General features: G+C 62.8%; 1 protein-coding gene across 4 annotated transcripts; it reads right to left on the bottom strand.

The window, feature by feature from the left end:
* Positions 1 to 1,198: 1,198 nt before the first annotated feature.
* AP3D1 (adaptor related protein complex 3 subunit delta 1) lies at positions 1,199 to 22,877 on the bottom strand. Of its 4 annotated transcripts, none has more exons than XM_040990539.1 (31): positions 22,640 to 22,877; positions 17,074 to 17,169; positions 16,739 to 16,819; positions 15,811 to 15,891; positions 15,227 to 15,334; positions 14,246 to 14,375; positions 13,565 to 13,704; positions 13,267 to 13,340; positions 12,745 to 12,794; positions 11,882 to 11,931; positions 11,376 to 11,424; positions 10,790 to 10,935; positions 9,795 to 10,174; positions 8,683 to 8,914; positions 8,051 to 8,196; positions 7,653 to 7,794; positions 7,038 to 7,109; positions 6,584 to 6,659; positions 6,315 to 6,508; positions 5,997 to 6,070; positions 5,697 to 5,865; positions 5,356 to 5,433; positions 5,103 to 5,213; positions 4,577 to 4,717; positions 4,446 to 4,493; positions 4,088 to 4,277; positions 3,743 to 3,831; positions 3,510 to 3,595; positions 3,195 to 3,316; positions 2,681 to 2,760; positions 1,199 to 2,038 (listed from the first exon to the last, which is right to left on the bottom strand). In XM_040990539.1, exons 1-31 carry the CDS (start codon positions 22,733 to 22,735, stop codon positions 1,943 to 1,945), a joined length of 3,627 nt encoding a protein of 1,208 aa, XP_040846473.1. In that variant the 5' UTR covers positions 22,736 to 22,877; the 3' UTR covers positions 1,199 to 1,942. The 4 variants fall into 4 exon arrangements, with proteins under 4 accessions (XP_040846473.1, XP_040846472.1, XP_040846470.1 ...); XM_040990538.1 differs by having other exon boundaries at positions 5,112 to 5,213; positions 5,362 to 5,433; positions 22,640 to 22,876; XM_040990536.1 differs by having other exon boundaries at positions 5,112 to 5,200; positions 5,352 to 5,433; positions 22,640 to 22,821.
* Between the last annotated feature and the right edge of the window lie 3,631 nt (positions 22,878 to 26,508).

Genomic DNA, 26,508 nt, shown 5'->3' with positions numbered 1-26,508 from the left:
CTTGTGAGTGATGGGGGCGGGGCCTTGGCTGGCACAGGGAGGCAGGTGGTGTGCGCGAGGCGCTGCTGAGGGCCCCGACACCCCTGCAGCCTCCAGTTGCCGTGCCTGATGCAGAACCTGGCCAACCTGACCCTGGAGGACATCTCTGAGTGTCTAACCCAGCATTGATGACAGCCAGTCCACCCGCAGCTGTGCTGGGGGGGCGGGGCCTGCTCGGCTGGACCGTCAGCACCTGGCCCCCAAGGGCAGGCTCGCTGCTGCCCCGTGCTCACTATTCCTGCAGCCCAGGCTGGGCTGGGCCGGTGGGAGGGGAAGGGATGTGGGCCTGCACTTCGCATGGGCTCCCGGGCAGGGGCACAGAGCTAGCAGGGGACATTAAAGTATCCTCAAGTTGCCACTCGAGAGGTTCTTGTCCAGCTAGGGGAACCACATGGGGATTCCAGAGGAGCCCTGCCTGGTCCAGGAATCCCCAAATACATCAATGATGCCCGCTGGGCATCCAAGAGGAGCCAGGAAGGTGTGGGAGCTTCATGGCATTCCTGCTGTCACTTAGGATGTAGGACAGTGGCCTGAGGGCAGGTGGGGTGGGGGGAGTGGGGGCGTGTGGCTCTGAGTGCCAATGCACCTGCTGGCGGTGCTGCTTCTGGGGAGGCTCCTGGCCCTGGAATAAGGGCGTGACTAAGACCCGTGCAGCTTCACACTGGCATGCGTGGGGAGCTCCAATCAGACACCAAGACATGTCAGAGCCACACGTGCCACGCTGAGCACACGCCAAGGTGATGCCTGCTGGCCCTGCCCACAGTTGCTGGGTGCCCCAGGGCTCCCGTGTGTGTCCACGGGAGAGTAAGGCCGCATGTAATTGGAAAGGTGCACTGTCCACCCACTGGCTCACTGTCCATGGGGACCAGGGCCCTAGGGTGGACAAGAGGGTGCAGCATGAGCACGAGGCTGCACTCTGGGCTGTGGGCATCTTAACTGCCATGGCACACCCTGCCCAGGCAGCACAGCACCAATGCTGGGTCCGTTTGCCCTCGTGCCACAGCCCCATGTGGCTGTGTGGCCTTGGGCTTTGTGGTGGGAAAGCCAACACGGTTGGGGTCAGCAGCTTGCACGGGCGATCTGCACTGGTCCCTGGGTGGAGGGGACCCTGTGAGGGCCCATGGACAGGGCTGGACGGCACCCACGTCGCATGCTCACCTCCGTTTGCAACTTTATTGGACCATCTTGACACAGATCGCGACAGCAGCGTGCCGAGGCCTGCACGGCGTGCCGGCAGCACACAGACATTTGGGGGACACGCCCTTCTCTGGGGTAAATCACTCGACATGCTAAAGTGACAGCTTCATCAGGAGGGAAAGATACAAGGTCACGCCATCATCTTGGGAGGTTGAGTCACGTGCCCAGGAGGCAGCAGGCAGAGAATGCCAGCCCTAGCCACCTGAGCAGACAGCGAGGAACCCCGGGGTGCTCGCTTGCTGCCCGAAGTCCTGACTTGAGGCGTCCTGGGGACAGAATGCATGGTGCGCAAAGTGACAAAGACAGGACGAGAAATGCCAGGACTCACCCCTGAACAAGAGGTCACAGAAGGGCCGCCACCGCGTGGCCAGCCAGCCTGTGCCATTCTGACAGCTCTCAGCCCGGCACCTGGCTGCTACTGCCCTCCCACTGTGCGTCCTGGGGAGAGGCCATGTCCACTCTGCCCACTGGGTTCCGCTGCTTCAGAGGGCTGCCCTTTCCAAGGAGGCGGCCCCCGAGAGGGCAGGGAGTGCAACCGGGGGTGCCGCTCACTGGCCTGGGGATTGGCTGGGGGCTTCTTGCTGGAGAGAGCAGTCAGGGGGTGACACATAAACCGTTGCCACATGGGACCGGGGGTGTCTCCACAGTGGATGGGTGCGGGCATGGAACACGCAGGAGGTGAGGCGGACGGGTGGGTAGCCCATGGTCAGCACTGGGCCAGCGTTCCCTTCACCTCCTCCAGCAGGTTGCCCAGCATGGTGGCGTCACTGCACTTGCCGTCTACGGACACAGAGCTCTCCCCCTGCAGAGGGCAGGGCAAGACTGTCAGCCACCATGGTGGGGTAGGCTAGGCTGCCGCCAGCCGTGCCCGCTACCAACTGCAGGAAGGAGACCAGGATGGAGCTTCGGCTTTCAGCTTGGCCCCCGTGTGCAGCTGTGTGGGGAGTGAAGCGGTAGATGGGAAGAGCTCTAACTACTTTTCAAAAACTTGAATCTTCAGAGAGCGAGCGAGTGAACCCTCCCCTCATGAAGCCCCCCAGAGCGCAGCAGACACCACAGACGGCTGGCACACCCAAGCCAGCCACATGGATGCACCCGGGGAAGGCGCTAAAGACACAGGCCCTTGGGATGCAGCTGGCAAGCGGGGTGTCCCCCGGGCACTCTCCCCAGGAGGAGACGGTGCTGATCAGGCACAGCCTCCCCTAGATGACATGGGAGCACCAAGCTGCGCCCACTGCTTCCTGCTGCCGCAACCCTGAGTGTGCGCTCACAAGCCCTTCACAGAGTCACAAGGTGACAGGGCGGGCACAGCCACCCCGTGGCACACCACACCCCATATTCCAGTGCTGGGTGTTCCCAAGGTGTCCTGGGGAGCTGGCTAGGGTGGGTGTCTGAGAAGGGGGCAGCAGCAGCTGCGAGCGAGGTGGGGCCTGGGAGTGCCTACCTTCTTGACAAGCAGGCAGACATGGTGGCCCTGGATGGAGCGGCTGTACATGGAGGCACAGGAGTCCACTCGCTCCACAACTGCAACAGAGCAGGCGCATGAGTCCGCCCGCATGCAGGGAACCCATGGGCCCTCCCGTGCAGGGTGCCTTCCATGGGCCGCCCTCAGTGGCAGTGGGGCAGAGGACAGGAAGGGGCTGCGGGAGACACGAGACAGGAAGGGGTTGCTGGGGACAGGAAGAGGCTGCTGGGGACAGGGTACAAGAAGGGTCTGTGGGAGGTGGGGGACAGGAAGGGGCTGCTGGGGACAGGGGAACAGAGAGGGGCTGCGAGGGACGGGGGACAAGAAGGGGCTGCTGGGGACAGGGACAGGAAGAGGCTGCAGGAGACAGGACAGGAAGGGGCTGTGGGGGACAGGAAGGAGCTGCTGGGGACAGGGGACAGGAAGAAGATGCTGGGGAAGGGGTGCCAAGGGGCGCAGACCCCCGCAGATGGAACAGATGCATTGTCCTCACCGGAGAAATGGTGATGGAAGCAGATCCTGGCTAGAAGGTTCTGGAAGGACATGCTAATGCCGTCCACCTTGATGGAGCTCACGCTCAGGTCCCCCGACTCCAGCAGCTTAGCGAAGGCATCACTGTAGGCAGGAGGGGGCTGGGTGAGGACAGATCCTGCACTCTGGCCCCCCCAGGGTGCAGGTGCGGGGACCCTATGAGGTTGGCCTGCTCCTCCATGCATGGCTGTGTGTGGAGGTGGAGGGGCGGGCCATCCCTCCCTCCCAGCTGGGCTAGGGTACCCCCCTTAGCCGCCCCTCCCGCGGCTGGGCGCACCTGCAGCACGGCGTGGTCAGCAAGTACGAGCTGCAGCTGAAATGTAGTTTGAAGTCCAGTTTCTCCTGGGTGGCCCCGTCCTCGTCCTGCAGCAGGGCATAAGAGAGAGGCTGAGGGGCCCGGGGTGCCGAGTGTGGCACAGCCCCCAGGGGTGGGGTGGGGCCATACCTTGGCAATGAAGAACAAGAGGGAGGCTGGGGGCCCTGCGACCAGGGGCGGGACCTTGACCTTACCTTGGCAATGAAGGACAAGGTGCCTTTCAGCTTCTGCGCCATGACTATGCTCTGAACGCTGAACACGAACTGGGCCTCGTTGGAGACGCCTGGCCGGGGAGGGATGGTAGCTGACAATGGGCAGGCGGAGGCCAGGGCAGCCCAGCACGAGCACTGGGCTGATGGGGGTGGACACGGTGGCTCTGGGAGGCCCAAACTTGGCCTGGAAGTATCCAGCACCGTCACGGGGCACCAAATGCAACAGGTACCAAGCCACCCAGAGCTCCCAACTCTGCTGCCCATGGGGGCTCACCCAGGGGACAGTGACCCAGGGCCCTACTGGGGGCAACAGCTGGCACGGCTCACCAGGGGGCAGCTGGAAAGGCACGGGCACGCCATCATGGACAGAGGAGCCTTCCGGCCTCGCCATCTTGGTGTTGAGCGAGTCCAGCACGCTGAGCTCCATGTTCTTGAGCAGGCTGCGGCTGTGGTTCTCCAGGATGACGGACACGGTCACTTGGCTGTCCTCCTGCAGGCTGCCTTGCACATCGTATGTCTGCGCAGGGTAAAGCCGGGGGCTCAGGGACTCACCCGGGGGCTGGGGAGCCTGTGTCCCATGCACTCAGGAACCCTGGCTGACCCTCACGCACAGGAGCTGCCCTGTGCTGAGCCCCGGCAGCCTAAGAGCCGCTTCCCCAAGGAGCCTGCTGCCCGTCTCACTCACCATCTTGACGTAGGCGTTCTCAGCCAGGGGACAGTAACTGGACATGGGCTGATGGGAGAGAGAGAGGGTTGCAGTGTGGGAGGGGTTGAGGGCACAGCGCCCGAGCAGCGGCCTTGTGGGGCGGCCCTCACCGGCAGAGGCTCCTCCTGGGGCGCGCCGTTCTGCACGGGCTCGGTCGCCTCCTCGCGTTCCGGCCTCCGCTTCTTGGACTTCTTGTCCTTTCCTCGCTCTTCCTTCTCCTTCTTGTGTTTCTTCTTCTTCTGTGTGGACTTCTGGGAACAGGTGAGCAGGGGGCAGGGGACAGTGTGCCGGGTCAGCAGGGGGCAGACAGACAAGGGGTGCAGCCGGCAGCACCAGGCTGGCCTGGGCACAGTCCACACAGACCCTTGCTACAACACACAGTGGCCCAGGGCAGCAGAGATGGAATGTGACAAAGCTGACACCGACAAAGCTGTCGCCGGAACAGCATGACAACAGAAGAGACGCCAGCCCTCACTGGTGCCCGGGGCCCGTCCCAGCCACCTGCCTGGAGAACCTGGGAGGTCCCCTAGCTAATGGCCTCAGCCCAGCCTGGCCCCCACTGCTGTGAGCAACTGGGGAGGGAATGGGTACATGGGAGTCTGTCTCCACTTGACCCCTCACTGCACAGCCCCGAGCCCTCCTCACCTTTGGCTCCAGGGCCTCGTCGTCCTCGTCGGCCACCTGCTCCCTCCTTGTCACCTCGCTGTCGTCCTTCGGGGCCGTGACGGCAGACACTCCAAGCTGCACCTGCAGGCACCATCGGGCTCAAGGGGGTGTCTGCCCAGGGAGACACCCCCCTCCAGCCAGCCTGTCAGGAGCCCCTGCTGGCCTGGGAGGTAGCTGACACCCTACTGGGTGCACCTGGGAGCTGGCAAGAAAGCATGCCCACTCTTACCGTGGCTGCGGCCGGGGAGGGCGCAGCGGCCGGTGGCGGGGTAGTGGACAGCCAGAAGTCCAGGTCGTCACCCTGAGGACACAGACGGTCAGGGCAGGGCGCCAACAGGGACCGCCTGCAGCCCCACAGCCCTACACAGAGCCTGACAAGGGGATAGGCTGCTGGGGAGCCTGCTACCCAACACGAAGTGACCCGGATACCAGGTCCCCCACAGGAGCGACAGGACCAGGATGACAAGGCTTCCAGCTGCACAGCCCTGGCCTTAGCGCCTCCCCTGCCTATCCCTCCCCCTCCCCTGCCTCCCCTCCCCCTCCCCTGCCTCCCCTCCCCCTTACCTTCCTTCCCTCCTCCCTCTTCCTGCTCCTCTCCTTGTGCGTCTTCTCCTTCTTCTTGGGTTTCTTGCTCTTCTTCTCCACCACGGGGACGTCTTCTTTCTCGGGGGGCTTGGGGGCCTGGGCGTTCCTGTGCTTTAGGACTGGCAACTTCTCGCTGTCTGCCAAGGGCCTGGGGGGGGGGTGGGCGGGGGCAGTGTTGGGCTGGGGGTCAGGAGCCCCCCCAGGTGGATTTTGCTCCAGAGTGGCAAAATCCAGTGGGGTCCTGGGCCGCCCTCTCCTGCCCTCCCCGACCCTCCTTACTTGTCCAGGTCGATGTCCAGGGCCCTGTAGGGGTCATTAGGGTCTTTGTCGTCCTCGTCGCTGGGCAGGGCATTCTGCAGGGACACAGATAAATCCATGAGTGGCCAGGGAGCCCACCCAGGCTGCCAGAGCCTCCCCCTCACACCCCGCCTCCACGTGACACTGCTCGACTGCCTCATCAACCAGCCCAGGGCTGTGGGGCGGTCCAGAAGGGCCATGGTGAGGAACAGCCACGGGGCTGCCACCCTTAAGCAGTGGGGCACAGGGACCGTCCATAGCAGGCGAGGCCTCCCTCTCGCTCGGTGCCCCCGGGCTCACCTCCGGCATCTCCTCGGTGACAATGTCCACCTGCTGGGCGGGCGCGATGTCCTCGTCACTCTCGGTGGGCAGCGAGCCGTGGCGGCGCCGGCCCCGCTTCTCCTTCTTCCTCTTCTTCCTCTTGTCCTTCTCCAGCTTCTGCCGGTGCCGCCGCTCCTCCTCCAGCTTCACGTACTGCTCTGACAGGGGCAGCCCTGCAGGGGACAGGGGTGCTCAGCCTGTGCCCTGGCGCCCAGGCCCGCCCGCTGCCTTCTCCCTGCTGCTCTTGCCTGGCACTTTGAGGGGCACCGAGAGGTCAATCTGCACGACGGGGATGTGCTCCACGCCCGGGGCGTCCTGGTACCGCTGCGGAAGCAAGGCCCGGCCGTCAGGGCAGGGGTTGCTGTGCGTGACCTGGGCCCTGCCCCCCCCGGCTGTCTGGAGGAGCTGTGGCCACGGGGAGCCCCGTGCCTGCAGGCTTCCACGGCCAGGGCAGCTGGGTCGCACAGCTGGAAGAACAACCCTTCCCGTTGATCACAGAACTAGCATGGGCTCAGGGAGCCATTTCCAGGGTCCACTGAGAACCCGAAAGCCCTGCAAGCACCCCTGTGGGCAGCTGGACACACGGTGGTCGCCAGCCTCGGGGCCTAGATCCAGGAAGCTCCAGACCCTGGGCCCCCCAACCCCACCTCATGCTCTGTTGATGGCCCCTCGATAGTGGCTGTCCCCGAGGCCCGAGCCCACCTTGTGCGGGGAGGGAGAGCTCTTGATGTAGAACGGGTTGCTGGCTTGCTCCTGCCTCCGGGCCTCCCGCCGCTGCGGGCAGATGTAGAGTGTGTGAGCAGGGCAAGGGGACCCTGGGCACTGCCAACCCCCTGCCGACCCCGGGCACTGCCAACCCCCTGCTGACCCCTGTGACAGCCTTGACTCGCAGGATTACAGAGCCCGTCCACATGAAGGCAGCACCCGAGGGCAGGGATGGCCGCCACTCCTCGGGGCAGGGCTGGGACACAGTGGGCTCAACTGCCCGGAGTCCCGGAAAGCTTGGCTCTAGCTCTTGGAGCTCAGAACAGAAGAAGGGGCTCAGAGAAGGGAGTCACTCTGGCGTTCCAGCGGACATGAGGCAGGGGGCTACCCATGAACACAGAAAGCCAAAGGCAGACGGGAAGGGGGTGGTTCATGGGTCCACGCGTGACCCCGGCACTGCACAGGCTGCAGGGTGAAGCCCCAACTGAGGGCACCGAGGGGCCTGCCCCCAACCGGGCTCACCATAAGCTCCTGCTCTTTGAACCACGCTGGAGTCCAGGGCAGCACGTCGGGGAGGACAGTAGGGCCCCGGAACCACGTGCGCTCACTCACCCTGGCCAGCTCCTCCTCGTCCACCTCGGCCTGCCGGGGCTTGGCATGCCTCTGCTCCTCCTCGTGGAACATGGCCTTGGGTCGCTCGTCCTCGGAGTCGCTGTCTGAGGGCGGCTCGTTGATCCAGGCATCCAGATCTAGGCTGCACCGACACAGGGGTCACAGGAGCCCCTACCCCGAGCGCACACCCGCGCCAGCCAAGGTGTCCACCCTGAGCGGGAGCCGCCGCTACCCTCCCTGGAGGACCAGGGCACGCCAGCATAGGCGCCCACCCAGGGAGGCAGCGTAGGGCCACTGCTGGGCTCCCGGAGGACGGGGCATGTGTGAAGCCTGCAAATCCTGAGGTCTCACCCCTTCCAGCCCAGGGCTGTCCCTGTCCCCCATTCCCGGGCCCTCACCCTTCAGGAACTGGAACCTTCTTCTGGGCCTTGGGGGCCACTGGGTTCAGCTCCCCAGCAAAGAGGGCGCTCAGTTCCTCGGCCACGGGCACAGCCTTGGCCTGCAGCTTCTGCACGTGTTTGACCAGCTGGAGGATGCAGGACGCCTGCGGGAGGGGGCAGGGGTCAGACATGCCCACCAGTCACCAGCTGGTGGGGGGCTCGGGCCAGGCACAGCCCAGGGGCATCTCTGCTGGGCTCACAGCAGAAGCAGGCGCACAGACACAAGCCCACAGGGTGAGGTGACAATGGGAAAAGGCCCACAGCGGTGTGCATCCAAGAGCCACAGCTGCCTGAGCCCACGTGGGCCCCAGTGCAGTCACGGCCTCCCCCACCTGCCCCTGCACTGAGAAGGGACAAGCAGGCAGCTCCAGGCTGGCCTATGGTCGGCTCAGGGGGCACAGTGCAGAGCCCGACAGTCACGGGTGACCAGCCCGAGGTTGCCTCGGATGGCCCCCACTTGGACCCTGCCCTGGCTGAGCTGCAACAAAGGGGCCTCAGGAACTGTGTGTGGCCAAGGGAACCAGGGAGCCAGCAGACCAGCCCCTGGTGCAGGGACGTGGGACGGAGCCTTGGCCAGGCCCAGGCCTCACCCGCTCCTGCACTTCCAGGTCGGCGCTCTGCACGAACTGCGGCAGACGCTCCAGCAGCAGCTGGGTGGCCTGCTGCGCGGCCTCGGGCTGGCCGGCCTGCTCCTCCTGCTGCAAGATGCTGGCGTACAGCTTGAGCACGTTCTGCACGTACACGGCCTGGATGTGTCCGGGCAGCGTGGTGACCTTGGGCCGGAGCATGGCCTCCAGGGTGCGCTGCGGCTCCTGCAGGTGCCTGGGGGACGAGGGCCAGGTGAGGCGCAGGCCCCTGGCTGCGGTTCCCAAGGCACACATAACCACTGGAGCAGCCCAGTGGAGAAGGACAAGGGAAACCATAGCCTGGCCGCAGACAAGCAAGGGCCAGAGGGAGGGGAATGCTGGGAAAGCCAGAGTCACATGGGACAGAAGAGCCCACATGGCTCCACGGGGTGGCCTGCCGCTGTGGGGACCACGAACGGTCACAACATGGAGCCACTCTGGCTCAGGCCTGCTAGGTTTGCTGACTTGCTCTTTCTGCCTCTGCACACAATGAGACCTGGCCAGCCTCCTGCTCTGGGGCCAGGTCACAGGGTGTTACCTGCCCCAGAGAAGCCCTGGGTTTCATGAATTAATACTGTCAGACTTGTTTCACCGATGGTCTCATGGCTGCCTCCCGTGGCTGCCCAACGCCCCTGGTTCCCACGGCTGCAGAACCCACTCCTTCTATAAAACCCATGCACCCCTCACCTCGGGGTCCCTCTCCGCTGGCCAGTCTGTTTACCGGCCTCCCCGATCAGCTTTGCTGCTTTGCAGAATCATCTGGGCTATGCTTCCCTCGGGGCGGCTCACAGACACAACACCCAGTCTGACTGCTGCCCATGGCGTGCCCAAGCCAGCACACGGCCCGCCTGGAGAACCCAGAGCACCGGGCCAGCAGCCTGCAACCTGGAACCACCCCATCACCCAGTGCTAGGCTGTGTGCCAGCAAAAGCAGACGACAGCCGGAGTGCTGGGGCCCCTGTCACCCGAGGAACGCAGGCTCTGGCTCCACTGTGGCCATTCGGGAAGGATGCGACAAGCATTGAGGCCTGTGCATGTCTGTCCCCGCCCAGCCTGGCCCAGCCAGGCCCACTCACTCGGAGAACTCGCCACAGATCCAGGCGGCGGCATAGAGCACCTCGCAGATGCCGTTGCGCTGCGTGCTGCTGGCCACGAGGGGCGCGCTGTCGAGCAGCACAGACATCTGTGCCACTGCGAACTTGCGGATGGCCTTGACGCGGATGGCCACGTCGAGCATCTGAGCGGCGATGAGGTGGCCGTGGCGTGTGCCCTCCAGCCGCGTCAGCTCCACCAGGATGCTGATGTACCACTCGAAGTTGGTGATGTGCTGGTAGTTGGACTGGCTACAGATGTCAATGATCTTGGTGAGCAGCTCGTCACGGTAGGTGGTACCCTCGGCCTTGTCCACATGCGCCATCAGCTTCTTCACTATCTCCATCAGGCTCTTCTTGGACACCTGCGGGCCGGGGCAGGCTGCTGAGGGACTACGTGGTGGACATGGGGAGGCAATGGGCTCTGTGAGGCCCCAGGCAGGTCAGAGGGTGCTCGGCCCCCTTCCACCCAAGTCTACAGGGGACCCTTCACGACAGGATGACGAGGATGGGGCCGGGGTGTCACCTCGCTGCCAATGTCAAGACATGCCCAGGGGCCCTGGACGCCCATGGGTGTCTTAAAGAACTAAAATCCAGGGGCCGGCACTGGTGTAGCAGGTAAACTACCGCCTGCAGTGCTGGAATCCCATATGGGCGCTGGTTCATGTCCTAGTTGCCCCACTTCCCACCCGGTTCCCTGCCTGCGGCCTGGGAAAGCAGTCAGCCCAAAGCCTTGGGACCCTGCACCCATGTGGGAGACCCAGAAGAAGCTCCTGGCTTTGGATGGGGTCATGGCCACATGGAGAGAAGGCCAGCAGATGGAGGACCTCTCTCTGCGTCCCCAGAGGAATAAACGAGCCTCTCTGGGTGGTGGGCGTGCACCACGCCCTAAAACAGGGAGATGAGAAACCCAGGGAAGGTGGCGGTGGGTGTGTACCGCGCTGCAGAGCGGGGAGGAGGGAGAAGGTGGCGGGGCACACCATGCCGTAGAGCAGGTCCAGGGCCCGCAGGCGGATGGACTCGTCCTTGTCGTCCAGGCACTGCAGGATGAGGTCCTTGTGCGACTGCACCGACTTGGGGTGCGTCTTCAGGATCTTGGACATGGCCAGCAGCCCCAGGTACTTCACTGCAGACAGGCGGAGAGCGGTGTCACCCCGGCACATCCAGACCAGGGCGCTGGGGCGGTGGGCTTGGTGGCGGGGGACGAGACTGGGCACTATCCTAGGTCATGCCTGGCCTGACAAGCATGAGGTACCCGGCGACTGTCTGCAGATGGCCACAAGCTCCACGCTCAGGCAGAGCCTTCCTGAAGATAGCAGAAAAGCAACACGACCCAGCTTCCTCCCCCAAACCCTGGCTGCTCCCCTGCATCTTGGCAGCTGCATGTAGGGCCACCGTGGCCCCCAGTGGGCACAGCCCAGGGAAAGCTTAGTGCTGTGAGCTCCCGGCCAGGGAGCACCGGAGGCCCCAAGCCCTGATGCCATGTGCATCCTCCATGCCCCACTGTCCCCCACATGAGGGACTCAGGGCAAGAGGGGGCTGGCCGGAGGGTTAGGAGGGACTCACAGTTCTGATCCGAGTCTTCTATTAATATCCTCAATTTCTGGACACAGAGCTGCCAAGAGAGACACCCTGCTCACTCCACGGCCAGCGACACAATGAGGCCTGGGCAGAGAAGCAGGTGCGGGAGGGGGCTGGGAGCCTCACATCAAGGACCCGCAGACCTGATCAGTGGACACACGGAGCCCACAAGCTGCGGACTGAGGACTGTGGGCACATGAAGCCCACGTGCTGCACACCGCGGGGTGAGGATGGGGGCACACGGTGGCAAGGACAGGGGCACGTGACGGTGAGGACGGGGGGCACACGGGAGAACACACAGCAGGTCCCCGCAGCGGCACTTGGATTTAAAGGGTTACTTGACACAGCAGCTGTGCGGCTAAGACAAAACGAGCAGGCAGCCTCCCCGAGGCCAACCAGGGCACTGAGGGTCCCAGGCCCGGAGGACCTGTCCTAGCGCGAGCAGAGACCCCGCTCAACCCTCCCCGCAGGCCCCGCCCGGCCCAGGGTACCTGGATGCTGGCGCTATGGTTGGGCATGCCCGAGGACAGGGAGATGAGCACTGCAATACAAGAGCCGGTCAGTCCCTCGGGGGGCCATGCCCACCTGTGTCCCGAGGCGCCTGCCTCTTGCCCAGCCAGAGGGACACACCACGGACACACGAGGCTGGGGACAGCTCAGCAGGCATCTGTGTGGAACAGAGCTGGCCCTGCAGCTCAGATGTCGTATCCTTACAAGGTGGTTGGCCATGAAAGTTGGGACCTGACCGAGGGGGGCACCCACCCTCCTCACAACAGAGGTTCCAGGGCCCAAACAGGGTGCTAACAACTTGGTTCACACCCTCCCTGCCAGGCTATGTTGAGGCCCTCCTCAAGTCCGGGATGCTGCTGGAGCAGGACAGTCCTGCTGGCCCCTGGGGAGAGGCCCCAGGCTCCTGCCTGGTCTCCTGAAGCCCTTGCCACCTCCCCACCCATCCTCAGGCTGGCCTGGGACTAACCCCGGCGTCAGAGATGCCATGCACAGACAGCACGGGTCACTGCAATCCTGATGTCGCACCCCCAAGCAGCCTTGGCACCGCACACTGCACCAGGCCAGATGCCGTGGAGCCGTGCTCCCAGCCTCCACACACGCAAGCAAGGTTTCAAGCTCTCTGTGCAGGGCAGTCTTCACACGTGCCAGGGCTGGGCCCCAAGCTGCCGTGGACACAGGACGCACCTCAACTCCCCGTCCAGCCTCAGTGCGCTCAGCGCACGCAGGTGCCACCCAGAGGCAGCCCAAGGCCAGTGACTTGGGAACTAGCGACAACAGAGGACCACTGTGGGTGTCCTCAGCTCCAGCAGGGACAGTCCCTCCTCCCCGGCCCAGCCGCTCTCACCTGCAATGACAGTGTTCACACACTCATAGAGCAGGGACATGGCGGATGTGCTAAGGGGACACAAAAGGAAACACTAAGGCAGTCACGTCCAACATGTGGGAATGCTCCACTAGACACGCGCCCACAGCTCATCCTGTCACCCAGCACCTAGCTCCGCTGGACACGTACCCACCCATAGTCCAGACCAGCACCCCATGGGAGGCATGGCCAGCAGGCCCACAGGGCCACCTTCCACACCCAGCCTGTCCATGGTGGCTGCTGGAACCACCTTCCTGGGGGAATCCAGATATCCTGGATCTCAAGGTCATGAGAGCCCACCCCTCAACATGACCGCATCCCCCTACTGTGCCCCAAACTCCACACCTGGGACAGACGCCCTGCCACAGGCCTGTCCCTCCGCCTATGACCAGCTTGACAGCTGTGAGCAGGCTCAGAGCCCAGCAGGCCCAGCTGAGGGATGGTGTGCAGCGGGCCTGGCTGAGGAGCAGCGGGAGGCAGGTGCGCGGGTGACAGGGCACTCACCTATGGATGAGGTTGGTAAGGGGCTCAATCAGCTTCTTGCCCAGCCTCGGCTCCAGCGGGGTCAGAGCACCGAACTGCAAGGAGAGGAAGGGTTGACAGGTGCTCGCATGCTGGATAGTGCCCCTCGACCCTGGCCCAGAAGCCCCAGATCCTGGTCCAGCACCCTGACCCCAGCCCGGCACCCCCGACCCCAGCCCAGCACCCCTGACCCCAGCCCGGCACCCGACTCCGAACAGGCCCCCTGACCCCGGCCCGGCACCCCAACCCTGGCCCACCCACCCAGGACGCCTGTACTTGCCAGCTTGATGATCTTGATGAGCACCCAGTTGTTGGTGGATGACGTCATGAGCTTGAAGAAGAGTGGGGCCAGGGACAGGTAGTTCTTGGGGTTGCGTCGGGCCAGCTCGCAGATGACGTTGACGGCCGCCGACTGTACCCCTGCAGGTGGGACAAGGGGCCAGCCCTCAGCGTCCTCGCTGCCCACGGGAGCCTCCTCCCTTGGGGCCAGCCAGATCCTGCCTGCTCCCACCCGCAGCGGCTGCAGTGACTGGTCCTCCTGGGGGGAACCCTGGGGTCAGCCCTGGCCTACAGCTCCCTCAGCAGGCTCCCAGGGCCCCCAACTCCAAGCCACTCAAGGACACTGTCACTTCCAGTCTAGGTCTCAACTGACCACCAGGGCTGTGCTCCCCCAGATCCCTTCCTCCACCCACACCACGACCCCTCAACAGCCCCAAGACTGCAAGAGACCGCCATGCTGGCAGCGAGGCGGACAGAGGTCCCTGGGACGTCATGGGCTCATCCGTGCCCCCTCCCATTCTTGCCGACAGCTGCAGGTCACGGTGAGCTGTGCCGTGGCTTAGACGACCTAGGAGCATCCCAGCTCCCACAGGACGGGATCTGGGGAAATTTCCAGGGTCTGGGGCCCCCTACTCCTCCAGGAGTTTCCTAGAACGGACTGGGCCACCCGCAAGCCACCCACCAGGGTCAGGGTCCTCCAGCTTCTCCTTCAGCCGGGGGAAGGCGGGGCGCAGCGACTCGGGGTGTTTCAGGAACACCTTGTACATGATAAGCACGGCCTTCTTCCTGATGTACGGCTTCGTATGCGACATCTGCGGGCACAGGTGGCAGTAGGCGCAGGGCTCCCCCGCACTCCCCCAGCCCAGGGACCACAGGACAGCATGCTGTACAGCTGGGACCAGGCCAGCACCCGACAGCGTGTGCTGGACAGTGGAGAGTTAGCTGGTCCTGGTGGGAACAGGCCTGGGGCTCTCAAGGTCAGAGCAGGAAAAAGGTGGCAAGACGCCCTCCTCAGCACCCACAGCCGGGGCACCCCCAGCTGGGGCCACCCTCTGCCCCAGCAAGCCTGCCCAGCCCGCGGCCACCGGGTCCAGGTCTCTGGCCCTAAAGGCCACAGCCAATGTCTCCTGCACAGGAGCCCAGACAAGCTGTGTGTGACCATGTGGCTCTGCCCTTTTACAGTGTCCTGCCCGGGACACCACCCTGTGGCCCCGACACCGCTGAGCGCGGCAGTGCTTCCCTGGCCAGGGACTGGCTACTCAAAGAGACCGTCCACCGTCCACACTGTTCCCATCAACCCCTTTCTAAGCGGGACCAAAGAGCAGCCCGCACTGCCCAGAAGCTGCAGCCTGGGGAGACGTGCATGACTCCGAGGCAGCCGGTCTCGGGCCGACAGGGACTGGGGGAGGCACGGACTGGGTGGGTGGAGGAAGAAACCACTGGCCGCCTGACAACCAGGCCACCGCACAAAGGTGAGCTCAGAAGCATGAAGGGGCGAGGCCCAAGTGCAGACCACACACGGTAACGTCACTAAGCGCCCACCTCATCCAGGCCAGGCGCCAACGAGCTTGGCCCAGGATGCAGGGCTGCGCTTCCTGTGAGCTGACCTTGGCAACGGCTGTGGAGCCAGGCGCGGGGGCAGCGGGCATGCTCGCCAACTCACCAGGGTCATGATGTCATTTGCCAGGTCTCTGGCAAGATCTGGGGTGACGAAACAGGAGAGACCGGTCAGGGCGACTCCAGTGTCGTGCTGGCTGGGGCTGCTCAGGTCCTGGGGAGGGAGAGCTGGCTCAGCGGCCCCGGGCAGCACCTGCCCGAGGAGCCCAGCCTCCCGCTCCTGCCTCAGGCCCCAGGAAGAGGGGACACTCCTCCCCACCACAGCCTGGCTCTGGGAAGGCCGGGAGCACTCACACCTGTGCACCCCATGGGCAGGATGAGCACTGATTCAGGTGTGCCAGCAGACACGACACCCTCGGCCAGGACAGGCCAAGAAGGGAGCAGGGAGCCGGCCCTGCACCTGCACCCAGTGGCAGCCCCGGAGCCTAGTCCCCACTCCAGCTCCTTGCTAACATGTCCCCTGGAGGACTCCTGCACCCACCACTGCACGTGGCTCATGGGACGCACGGTGGTCATGGGGTGTGGTGTGGACCCCGCAAGGAGAGCCGCCTACCTTCCCTGCATGAGGTTCATGGGACACATGGCGGCCATGGGGTGTGGTGGGGGCCCCCGATGGGGAGGCCCGCCTACCTTCCGGATCTGGTTCGTCGTCAGCATGATGACGTCAGTGCCCTCGTGGAAGCACTGGGAAGCAGCGAGGTAGCCAATGCGCTGCAAAAGCAGGGGGCGTGTCAGGGCTCCACGCAGGCTCCCATGGAAGGCCCAAGGAGGGCCCCACACATCACAGCCCTGGGAAGCCATCTGGGCCCACAGCCTGCGGAGCCCAGAAAGGAGCTTCTGCGACTTGTCCAGACATGCACTCGGTCACCAGCGGCTGGGCTTCCTGCCTCTGTCCCACATGGACGCTCACAACCCCCCTCAGCCTCTGGGTGACACGCACCCCCAACTGCTGAGCATACAGAGAGAGCCACCCGGGCTGGGCCATATGGACAAGACCAGAAGGCCCAATGACTGGGGCCACCCAAAAACAGCCGAACCTGACCGTGGCAAGGACCCACAAGCAAGCCAGGCGCCCCCTTCCCAGGGAACACCGACAACAAGCCCAGAGAAGCTTGCACTCTGACCCGACAAGAGCCCAGTGGACACACGCAGCGGCCCTGGCCGTGCAGATGCTGCTCGGGGACCCTCGCCACAAGGCCCATCATGTCCACAGCCCCCTGGGCAGACCGCGGGGGACACACACCGACCCTTGTCACACGGCCAACCATGTCCTTGGCCCCTGCCAGACGGGCTCTGTGAAGAACTACGACAAGCTGGGCTCTCATTCCAGCCAGAGAATCACTGGTCACCCAAGGGCCCACCACACCCCACCCTCACTGGACCAGAACTCCTCAAGTGAGAGCAGCGGGGCAGAGGATGGGGTGGGGAGGCCGTCTAGCCCCAGCCTGCTGGTCTGCAGAGCGCCCGGCACAGCTCAGCCGGTGCCCCAGGCCTGGGCCTAGCCTACGTGGTGGTGGGGAGGGCGGGCAGGGGTCACCCTCCAGGCCCCAGCACTCACCTTGAACGTGAACTTGGAGGCACTCATCACTTCGATTATGTTGAAGGCAGCCCAACTGATGTCGTATCCCAGCATCTGTAACTGTTGATGGGACAAGCAGGGTGAGGCCCAGGTCCCCACGGAGCCCGCCACCGCACCCGGGCTCCAGCTTGGTGCTCCCCTGTGCCCTGTGGCTTCCCCTTCTGACACCTGTTGCGGGAGCCACAGCACACTGGGACAGAACACCACCTGGGCTGGCTAGGAAGCCCTGCCGGAGCAGCCCTCACAGAGAGCGCAACAGGGGAGGGGGTGGCCTGTGTGCACCGCCCGGGCCCCCCGGGGTCCCCGGGTCTCACGTAGGTCAGCTTGCACACGGCGTTGGCCTTCACGGCGATGCTGTCCTGTTTGAGTTCCTGCTTGATCTCGTCGATGCACTGAGAGATGTACTTGGCCTGGATGGAGAGACGGAGACCAACGTCCCTGACCATCAGGAAGGACTAGCGGGGGCGCCCCCTGCCCCGACACTTTCCTGTCACAGGAGCCAAGAGGAGCAGTGCCAGGGGCACAGAGAACTCAGCAGTGCGGCACACAGCAACAGGCCCTACCCGTGCACTCCCTGCCAGTCGCGTGGGAGACCCCGATGGAGCTCCCAGCTCCTGGCTACCGGGCATGCAGGGAATGAACGAGTGGATGGGAAGATTTGTTACCTCTGGTTTTCAAATAAAACGACAACTAAAGCTTAAATGTGAACGAAAAAAAGAAAAGTGGCCCAGAACGCCACAGTGGGACTCAACGACAGACATGACCAAGACCAAACCAGAGGCAGGAGGCAGACCGGTGCTCGCAGGGTAGGCGGGACAGGGCCGCAGTGACACGGGGCCTCCCTCCGGACAGCACCGCGCCAGGGTGGCCCTTGTGGGGCCCGAGGGCAGAGCTCGCTGCTCCCTGCACCTGGCCTGCTGCCAGGGTTCTGACCCGAGCAGGGCCAAGCACAGTTCCAGGCTAGAGGTGAGGTGGGAAGTGCCCACAGCAGTGGGCTGGGGGGCTCTGCTTGCGCTGAGCCTGGAGCACAGTCCTTGTACCACAGGCCCCAGCTTGGCCTCAAGGCAACTCCATCTGCCTGGCTGCGAGGCCTCAAGGAGCCCCATGGACAGCAGGAAGTGGGTCTCAAGTTTCCTGAGGAGCACGAGAGCCTAGTGGCTGAAAGTCCTCGCCTTGCATGAACAGGATGCCATATGGGCGCTGGTTTGTGTCCAGCAACTCCACTTCCCATCCAGCTCCCTGCTTGTGGCCTGGGAAAGCAGTGGAGGACGGCCCAAAGCCTTGGGACCCTGTACCTGCATGGGAGACCTGGAGGAAGGTCCTGGGTCCTGGCTTTGGATCAGCTCAGCTCCAGCTGTTGCAGCCACTTAGCGAGTGAACCAGGGCAGGGAAGATCTTTCTCTCTGTATACCTGCCTTTCCAATAAATATGAGTTTGCTTTTTAGCAAACAAAAACCTCCCTGGGTTAATAAGGCTCCCATGGGCAGCCTTGTCCTGCTGCCCATGACAGCGGGGCCCAGGGCTCTAGAGAACTGCCACCTGCCCTCGCTGTGCCCTAGGACGCGCCCTGGCTAGTCCAGAGCCACCACCAGTAGAGACTCGTGGAAACGAGCCTGGGGCCACTTGGGGCTTCTCTGGGCAGAGTTGCCCGGTGGGTCCTGGGTGACCACGACTCCAGGCTTCAAGTTACCTAGCTCGCCGAGCAGCGCAGTCCCATCCCTGCAAGCAGCTGACCCTTGCCTGACCCTCAAGAGATCAGGGTTGTTAATGATTTAAAAGGGAAAAACAAAAGCTAAACACAGGCGCTGGGGAGGCTCACACAGTGGGTGGGCAGGCAGAGTGGGAAGGGGCAGCCGCACCAAGGGCTCCACTCGGTTAGCCTAGGATGTTCAGATCCCACAGGGGCGCTGGTTTGAGTCCCGGCTACTCCACCTCCCATCCAGATGCCTGCTGATACACCTGGGGAAGCAGTGGAGGACGGCCCAAGGCCTTGGGACCCTGCACCCGCATGGGAGACCCGGAAGAAGCTCCTGGCTCCTGGCTTCAGACTGGCTCAGCTCCGGCTGTTACAGTCACTTGGGGAGTGAGTCAGTGGATGGAAGATCTTTCTGCTGTCTCTCCTTTTCTCTACTTTTTTTTTCCTTTCTTTAAGACATAATTATTCTTCTTTTTTTTTTAACATTTATTTTATTTTTATTGGAAAAGTGGATATACAGAGAGGAGAAACAGAGAGGAAGATCTTCCGTCCGATGATTCACTCCCTAAGTGAGCGCAACGGCCGATGCTATGCCGATCAGAAGCCAGGAGCCTCTTCCGGGTCTCCCACGCGGGTGCAGGGTCCCAAAGCTTTGGGCCGTCCTCCACTGCTTTTCCAGGCCACAGGCAGGGAGCTGGATGGGAAGCGTGGCTGCCGGGATTAGAACTTGCGCCCATATGGGATCCCGGGCGTGCAAGGTGAGAACCTTAACCACTGCGCCATCACGCCGGGCCCAAGATGTAATTATTTTTGCTGGGAAGGCAGATTTACAGAGAGGAAGAGAGAGAGAAAGACCATCCACCCACTCGGTCCCCCTTCCTCTGCTTTCCCATGGGCATCTGTAGGGAACTGGACCCCAAGAGGAACAGCCAGGACCTGAACTGGCACTCCAGAGACACATGCTCAGCCCCTGGTCGTTCCAGGAAGCTGAGAGGAGGTGTGAAGGTAGTGGAGACGCTGGCCTTGGCCCCCCGGAGCAGCTGGTGGGGGTCTGGTGCTAAGGCGACCCTGGAAAACTTTGCCCAAAAGCCTCAGCACAACAGGCTGAGGCTCAGCAGAGTGGGGGTGTGGGCTGACACGCCAGGTGCATTCCACACAAAGAACCTTGTGGCAGGCTCTGGCTCAGAGGCTCCAGCCCCGACCAGCCAGGTCACACCTAGGCCCGGCGGTGGCACCCCAGGCCAGCACCGTCAAAGGCCCAGCCTGCAGGCCTCCGCAGTCCCTGGGGGCAGGATACAGGACAGCCAAAGCCACTGCGTCCAGGGCACTCCAATCTGCCCAGGAACGCTCTGCCACCAGCAGTTCAGGGCCACATTCACCAGACCGTTCCTGGCCAGGCCCCAGCTCCCACCATACCTGCCGACGGTGCCCGGCCCTCAGCAGGCTCCTCACCCAGCTGCCGAGACAGGCCATCAAGCCCAGACAGGAAGCCAGGACCGAGGCAGCGGCCGTCAAGGGAGCTCCCATTCGCCCGGCACAGGCTGAGGAACCAGCACTGGGGAGGGCGGAGGGAATGCGAGGACCCCAGTCGTGGGGCAGGGGGACCACTGCACCTGACCAGAGACCCCAGAAGGCTCTCAAGGTGGAGCTGGGCAAATGAAGAGGGGAGCACCACGACAGAGGCCACCAAGGACTGGGCCAGGTGAGGGCAAGGGCAGTGGGGAGGCCCAGCACACGACAGTGGCAGTCTCCGCTGTCATCCTGGGAGCCAACGGCTGAGCTGGAAGGCTGTCCCCACGGCATGAGCCTCGGGGCAGGTGGCGCCAGCCCGTGCCCACCCTGACCATCTGTGGACCCAGTCTGCCCAGTGGACTTTTTCACACAGTGCAGGGACAAGAAGCCAGCAGCAGCACATAGAGAGTCGATGGGGGGGGCGGTTCCCACAGAGGGGCCACGGAGGTGAGTGCCCCGTGGCATGGGGAACTTTAGGACCACAGAAGGTTCCCGCAGACAGCGATGGCCACGGGCGGTTCACAGCGCAGCACAGGTGCAGGTGGAAGTGTGAGTGCAGAAGATGAGGGGCAGGCAGAAGGTCGGGCAGGATCCCAAAGCACACTGCCTTGGTCCCAGGGTCGCTCCACCTGCCTCAGCGTGAGCAGAGCTAAGCCCTCGGGAGGCTCCCACGGCCCACACCCCAGGCTCGCAGCCTTCCTCTGTGTTCACACGCCCGGACCCTGGAGAATGCCCACCCCAGCACGCAAGACCCTTCACGCGTCCTCCACCATAGCCCTGCTGCACAGGGCCCTGGTCAACAGAGATAACATCTGCTCGTGCCAGCCTGGCACTGCACAGCTCGGGAGCTGCCGGTGAGCTGACCAGCCGAACAAACACCCTCACCGCCCAGGGAGGAGCCAGGGGGAGCAGATCAGCCGAGCACCCTCAATACTCAGGGACAAGGCTGGAGGCCGAGGCTTCCCGAGAGCTCAGTGCACTGGAGGCGGCGGCTGGAAAGCCCCGGGCTGAGGGAGGCGGTCCTGTGCACAGGTGCTGCCCGGGCTGGCCCAGACTTGGGACCCTGACCCATGGGGCCACCTGTGACACCTGCACCCCTCCTCCTTGGGCAATCTCTGTGGTCTGAGGTCCGGATGGGGCAACGGCCCGGAGACTGGGGATCCTGGCACCACGTGGGGGGCTCCGGCACAGACCCACCCCCACAGCCACTGCCAGGTCACCTGAGTGAACAGCGGGAAGACGCAGGGGCAGCAAGCACTCAATCACAGAAGGGCACATTAACCAGCAAGGCTCCCTGAGAACCCAGGATGCAGGCCACCCTGTGGCACAGTGAGTAAAGCCAGTACCTGTGACCACAGCACCCACAGACAGAAGGGCCCCTCTTGGCTGCTCTGCTCCCAAAGAGCTCCCTGCTACTGGCCTCCAGAAGAGACCGGACAGACCCCTTGGCACAGTGCGGCCCACTCAGCCGTCGGAGGTGACCCAGCAGACAGAAGAGCCCTCCCTTCCAAATACATAGATTGTCCAAAGAAACACACTACTGCTGTGCCCACACGTTTCAGCAGCAAGAGATGCCGGGCACAGCTGAAACATCCAGCAGGCTAGATGGCAGCAGCACACACACACAGATGTGCACGGGTCACACACACAGATGTTCACAGGTCTATACACACACACACACACACACACACACACACGGAGGTATCTTCACAAAATCGGTCACGTGGGTTTCCAACACCTATGCTGCAGAATAAACTCCCTTTTGCACAAGCTGGCTGAAATCCTGAGCTGGAAGGACCAGGAAGGCTTCAGAAATGAGGAAGTGGGGTGCCTGAGGTGGCGGGGCGGTGGTGGTCAGCCAGGCGGGCTCCTCCCACACCCTGCAGGACCCAGGTCGCAGCAGGCGCTCCCAGACACTGAGCCTGGAGCTAGCCTCAACCCGGCCTGGGGCAGGGGCCAAGGGGTCACCCCGAAGACACAGGTGGGTACTGTCAAGTCCACCTGCACCCCACGTCATGGACCCCCCCCAACCTGGGAGGAAGGCGGCACACATAGAGGAGCCCCTTGCTTGAGCACAGGCGCAGCCCTGTTCAGGTGGGCAGCAGGCACCTGCTGGCCAGGGGTCCACTCCTGCCCAAGTGCAGTCCCTGGATGGCAGATGTACCGCCTACAGCCCTGCTTCCCCACGACCACTCTCAACTGTCCCCATTCCTCCAAGATGTATGTAGGTCACGGCCAGGAACGGAGAAGACCAGGCGGCCCCCCACACCGCACCCGGTGATGACAACCCCACTTCTAGAACACGCTACGTTCGCCCCGTCTCTTCCCAAAGAGGACCCCCACTTCTTCACCGGGGACAGGGGAGTCCTCGTTTCTAGAACACACTGCGCTCACCCTGGCTTTTCCCAAGCGGACCCCTGCTTACTTGCAGGGCACGGGGGTTGGGGGTCCTGAGTTCTAGAACACGCTGCGTCCGCCCCGGCTTTTCCCCAGGCGGACCCCCCACTTGCTCGCAGGGCACGGGGATCGGGGAGGACAGAGGGGGTCCAGCAATGCAGCAGCAGCAGCCCCTGCTCCGGCCAGAGCCGAGGGTGGGGACCGAGTGGACACACCTAGCAGGCCTGGGACCAGGCGTCACTAACGGGGACAGCCCACCCCCAGGGGGCTCTCACCTCATCCTCCTTGTGGTTGCGGATACCGCGCACCAGGTCCTGCAGGTTCTTGTCAAACATACGGTCGATACTGCCCTTGACCATCCTGAGGGCCATCGCGGCGGTCCCCGGGAGGCCCGCAGCGGCCAGCCGGCGATGTGTGCGTCCGAGCGGGGACCGCCCGCGGAGCGCCGCGATGGCACGGGCCCCGGCCCCAGGCCAGGGCGCCGACGGACGCCGCGGGGTCCAGGGGGGCAGGGACGGCGGCAACCCCGCCAAGCAGGAGCCCCGCTCCCGCTGCAAATGGCGGACAAGATGGCGGCCGGTCAGCTGACGGCGGCGGCCTCGGCCGGGCCGGCCCGCCCCGCGGAAGCCCCGCCTCCCAGGCCTTGGGGAGCCGGCGTTTCCCTGACGCAGCGACGAGCTGCCCAATGGAAATGCAGCAAGGGCTTGCTGCGCTGCAGCTCGTCCCCGCCCCTTCCCGCTGGGAACTTTGTGCTGATTGGGCAACGCTGTGCGTATCCCCGTCCACCGTCTCGTTCCGGGATCTAACCACGCCCCCCTGGGCCGACCCGCTGTGTCACGCCCCTCAGCCGGGTGACAGCGCGGGGCGGGGCTCGGTGGGCGGGGCCTTTGGTGGGCGGGGCGCCCACGTGGAGCTCGCCCGGCCAATTTCTGCAGAATCCGGCTCCGCCTTCCGGGAATCTTTGTGCTCAGACACTTGCGACCATCTGGGAAGTGAACCTGCGAATGCAAATTTTTTTTTTAAATCATTTTCTTGGAAAGATTTTTCTATTTTCATTGGAAAGTCAGATATACAGAGGAGAGACAGAGAGCAAGATCTTCTGTCCACTGTTTCACTTTCCAAGTGGCCACATCTGCCAGAGCTGAGCTGACCTAAAGCCAGGAGCCAGGAGCTTCTTCCGGGTCTCCCACGCGGGTGCAGGGTCCCAAGGCTTTGGGCCGTCCTCCACTGCACTCCCAGGAGCATGAGCAGGGAGCTAGAGCATCCGGGACTCAAACCAGCAACCTGTGGGATGCTAACGCTGTATTCACAAGCTGAACTGGCTATGCCACAGCATGGGCCCCGAGAACTTGTTTCCAGAAATTCACAATGATCAGTGAAGACCTGAGTGGGCAAAATACAGGACGCACAATCCCACCTGCCGCATCGCAAGCGTGTTTTCCTCTGGAAACTTCCGGAAGAGGAAGGGGTGCAGGGTCCCAAGGCTTTGGGCCGTCCTCCACTGCTTTCCCAGGCCACAAGCAGGGAGCTGGAGGGGAAGTGGGGCATCAGGGGCACGAACCAGTGTCCATATGGGATCCCAGTGCATGCGAGGCAAGGATTTTTTAGCTAGGCTATTGCACCGAGCCTGTCACCGTGCATTTCAAATTTTACCGAGAAAGGAAAGCCATCCCCTGCCCTTGATCTCGAAATAGCCATTTCTGGAAGGATGGTGGCCTTTTGGTGAAAGCAATGAGCAGGCTGAGGGCAGGTGCGAATCTGACCTGCAGAGGGCGCCGGTGGGCCACTCATGTAAAGATAATCCTACTGGCCAGGGAGGGACACTGGCTGACCGTCAGCAGCAGCTTGGGCGGGGCCAGGCTGAAACCTGGAACCACAAAAGCCATTCCAGTGAGTGCAGGGGCCCACGCACCCCAGCCATCCTTCCCGTGTTTCTTTAAAGATTTATTTTTTATTGGAAAGTCAGATATAGAGAAAAGAGGAGAGGCAGAGAGGAAGATCTTCCACCTGCAGGTTCACTCCCCAAGAGGCCACAACAGCCGGAGCTGAGCCAATCCTAAACCAGGAGCCAGGAGCTTCTTCTGGGTCTCCCACGCAGGTGCAAGGTCCCAAGGCTCTGGGCTGTCCTCCACTGCTTTCCCAGGCCACAAGCAGGGAGTTGGATGGGAAGCGGGGCTGCCGGGATTAGAACTGGTGTCCATATAGGATGCTCCTGTATGCAAGGCGATGACTTTAGCCACTAGGCTACAGCACTGGGCGTTCTGGTGAATTTCTGTTTCAGAAGCTGCAACAGGCATCCCAGAGGCTCAACTCGCCGAGCTTCCTGTAGCAACAGCGGTTGTCCAGTGCTGGAAGGACAGCGTGGAAGCTCAAGTGGGACTGAAGAATCTGGGATCAAAGGGTGTGACCTCTGCACTTAGGATGGCAGTCCCAATTCCCTTCTGGGAACCCTAACTGGGCCCTCAAGGCCCGACCTGCTCGCCCACCTGCCAGGGTGCCAGGACCGGGAAAACAGATAATTTTATTCACCATTTAAGAGCATCTGCTAGGTCATACCCCTGAACCCCCACTCCAGCCAGAGCCGGGCCCAGGCTGAAGCCCAGAGAGCTCGGAGCTCTCACGGGGTCTCCCGGGGGACGGCAGGGACCTTCATCCTGCTTCCCACCCTGGATGTTCCATTCACAAAGCCAAGACTGGGCCCCAGGAACTGCCCTCTGGGGTGCAGGCATTGTTGGTGGGGCTTAAGGAGTGTCTGCGTGTGCCTGTGTGAGAAGGCCACTGCCCGAGGTCACTTGTGTAGTTCACAGCGGGCAGGCTGGCCTCCCAGTGTCCTGCCCTTAGGCTTGCTAATTCATTGCTTGCTGAAAGCACCTGGCTGAATGGAGGGAGTGGTCCCATTCGACCAGTTCGGAATGACCGCCATCCCGGAGCCTCAGGACCAGCCAGGAGCTCTGGGAGATTTCTACCCTGGGGACTGCAGATGTGCTGGGATTAACACTGGGAGAATAGAGCCTCCTGTTTTGTTTATTTTGTTTTCCAGGAGAACAGGACCACCTGCCGGTACCCCCCCCCCCCCAGGGTGCTAGAAAGAAGCCAGCTGTAGCCAGCAGGAGCACTGGACAGGAGCTGAACAGGCAGCTGTGACTCCCCCTGCCTTCAGTGCTCCTGGGCTCCCTGTGCTGCCCTTAGCAACCAAAGCCTGCTTGTTCTCTTCTGCCCGGAAGCTGGTTGGCTTTCCGCTGCAGGCCTGGTGAGCACACCTGGCCCTGGGGTTAAGTGGCAACTTCCCCGCAACTAGTTTTAGGGTGGTTCTACAGCACTCCCACACCTCCAGCCTCGCCAAGATGCTCTCCTTGCCTTCCATGGTGCGAGTGACCGCACAGGAGGGCAAGCAGGGCAGGTGCTGGGGTCCTAGAATTCATTTTGTAAACAAGGTTTATTTATTTATTTATTTATATTGGAAAGGCAGATTACAGAGAGAAGAGAGAGAAATATCTTTGATTCCCTGGTTCACTCTCCAAGTGGCCACCATGGCTGCAGCTGAGCTGATCCAAAGCCAGGACCCAGGAGCCTCTTCTGAGTTTCCCACGTAGGTGCAGGGTCCCAAGGCTTTGGGCCGTCCTCCACTGCTTTCCCAGGCCACAAACAGGGAACTAGATGAGAAGTGGGGCCTCCAGGACTAGAACCGCTGCCCATATGGGATCCTGGCACGTTTAAGGTGAGGATTTTACCTGCTAGGTCACTGTGCCAGGTCCAAAATAAATCTTAAAAAAAAAAAAAGTCAGGGGGAAAAACAGACCTCTCTCTGTCTCTTTGGCTTTTAAATAAATATAAAAGATAATAATGAATGACAAATAATCGGAAGAACTGTTACCCTATTTTGCTGCAGGGAGGTTGCCTGGATTCATGAATCACATAAACAAAACCCAATTAGATCTATTTTTAAACCTGAAAAGAAGTCCTGACGTGCGAGCCTGGAGCCTCCCAGCATCCCACGTGGTCGGCCGGCTGACTGTGGGAGGAGGCTGCCGTGGATTCAGGAAGAACCGGATTCGTCCTCCTACATTTGATCCCTCCCCTCCGCGTTTCCTCTGCCAGCCCAGCCAGCTGGCGTCACTCGGGGAACCTGGGCTCCTGGGTCCCA

Source organism: Ochotona curzoniae, unplaced genomic scaffold (genome assembly GCF_017591425.1).
Source record: "Ochotona curzoniae isolate NIBS_2020 unplaced genomic scaffold, NIBS_Ocur_1.0 contig_605, whole genome shotgun sequence".
Lineage (NCBI taxonomy): Eukaryota > Metazoa > Chordata > Mammalia > Lagomorpha > Ochotonidae > Ochotona > Ochotona curzoniae.
This window is presented reverse-complemented; position numbering and strand designations above follow the sequence as displayed.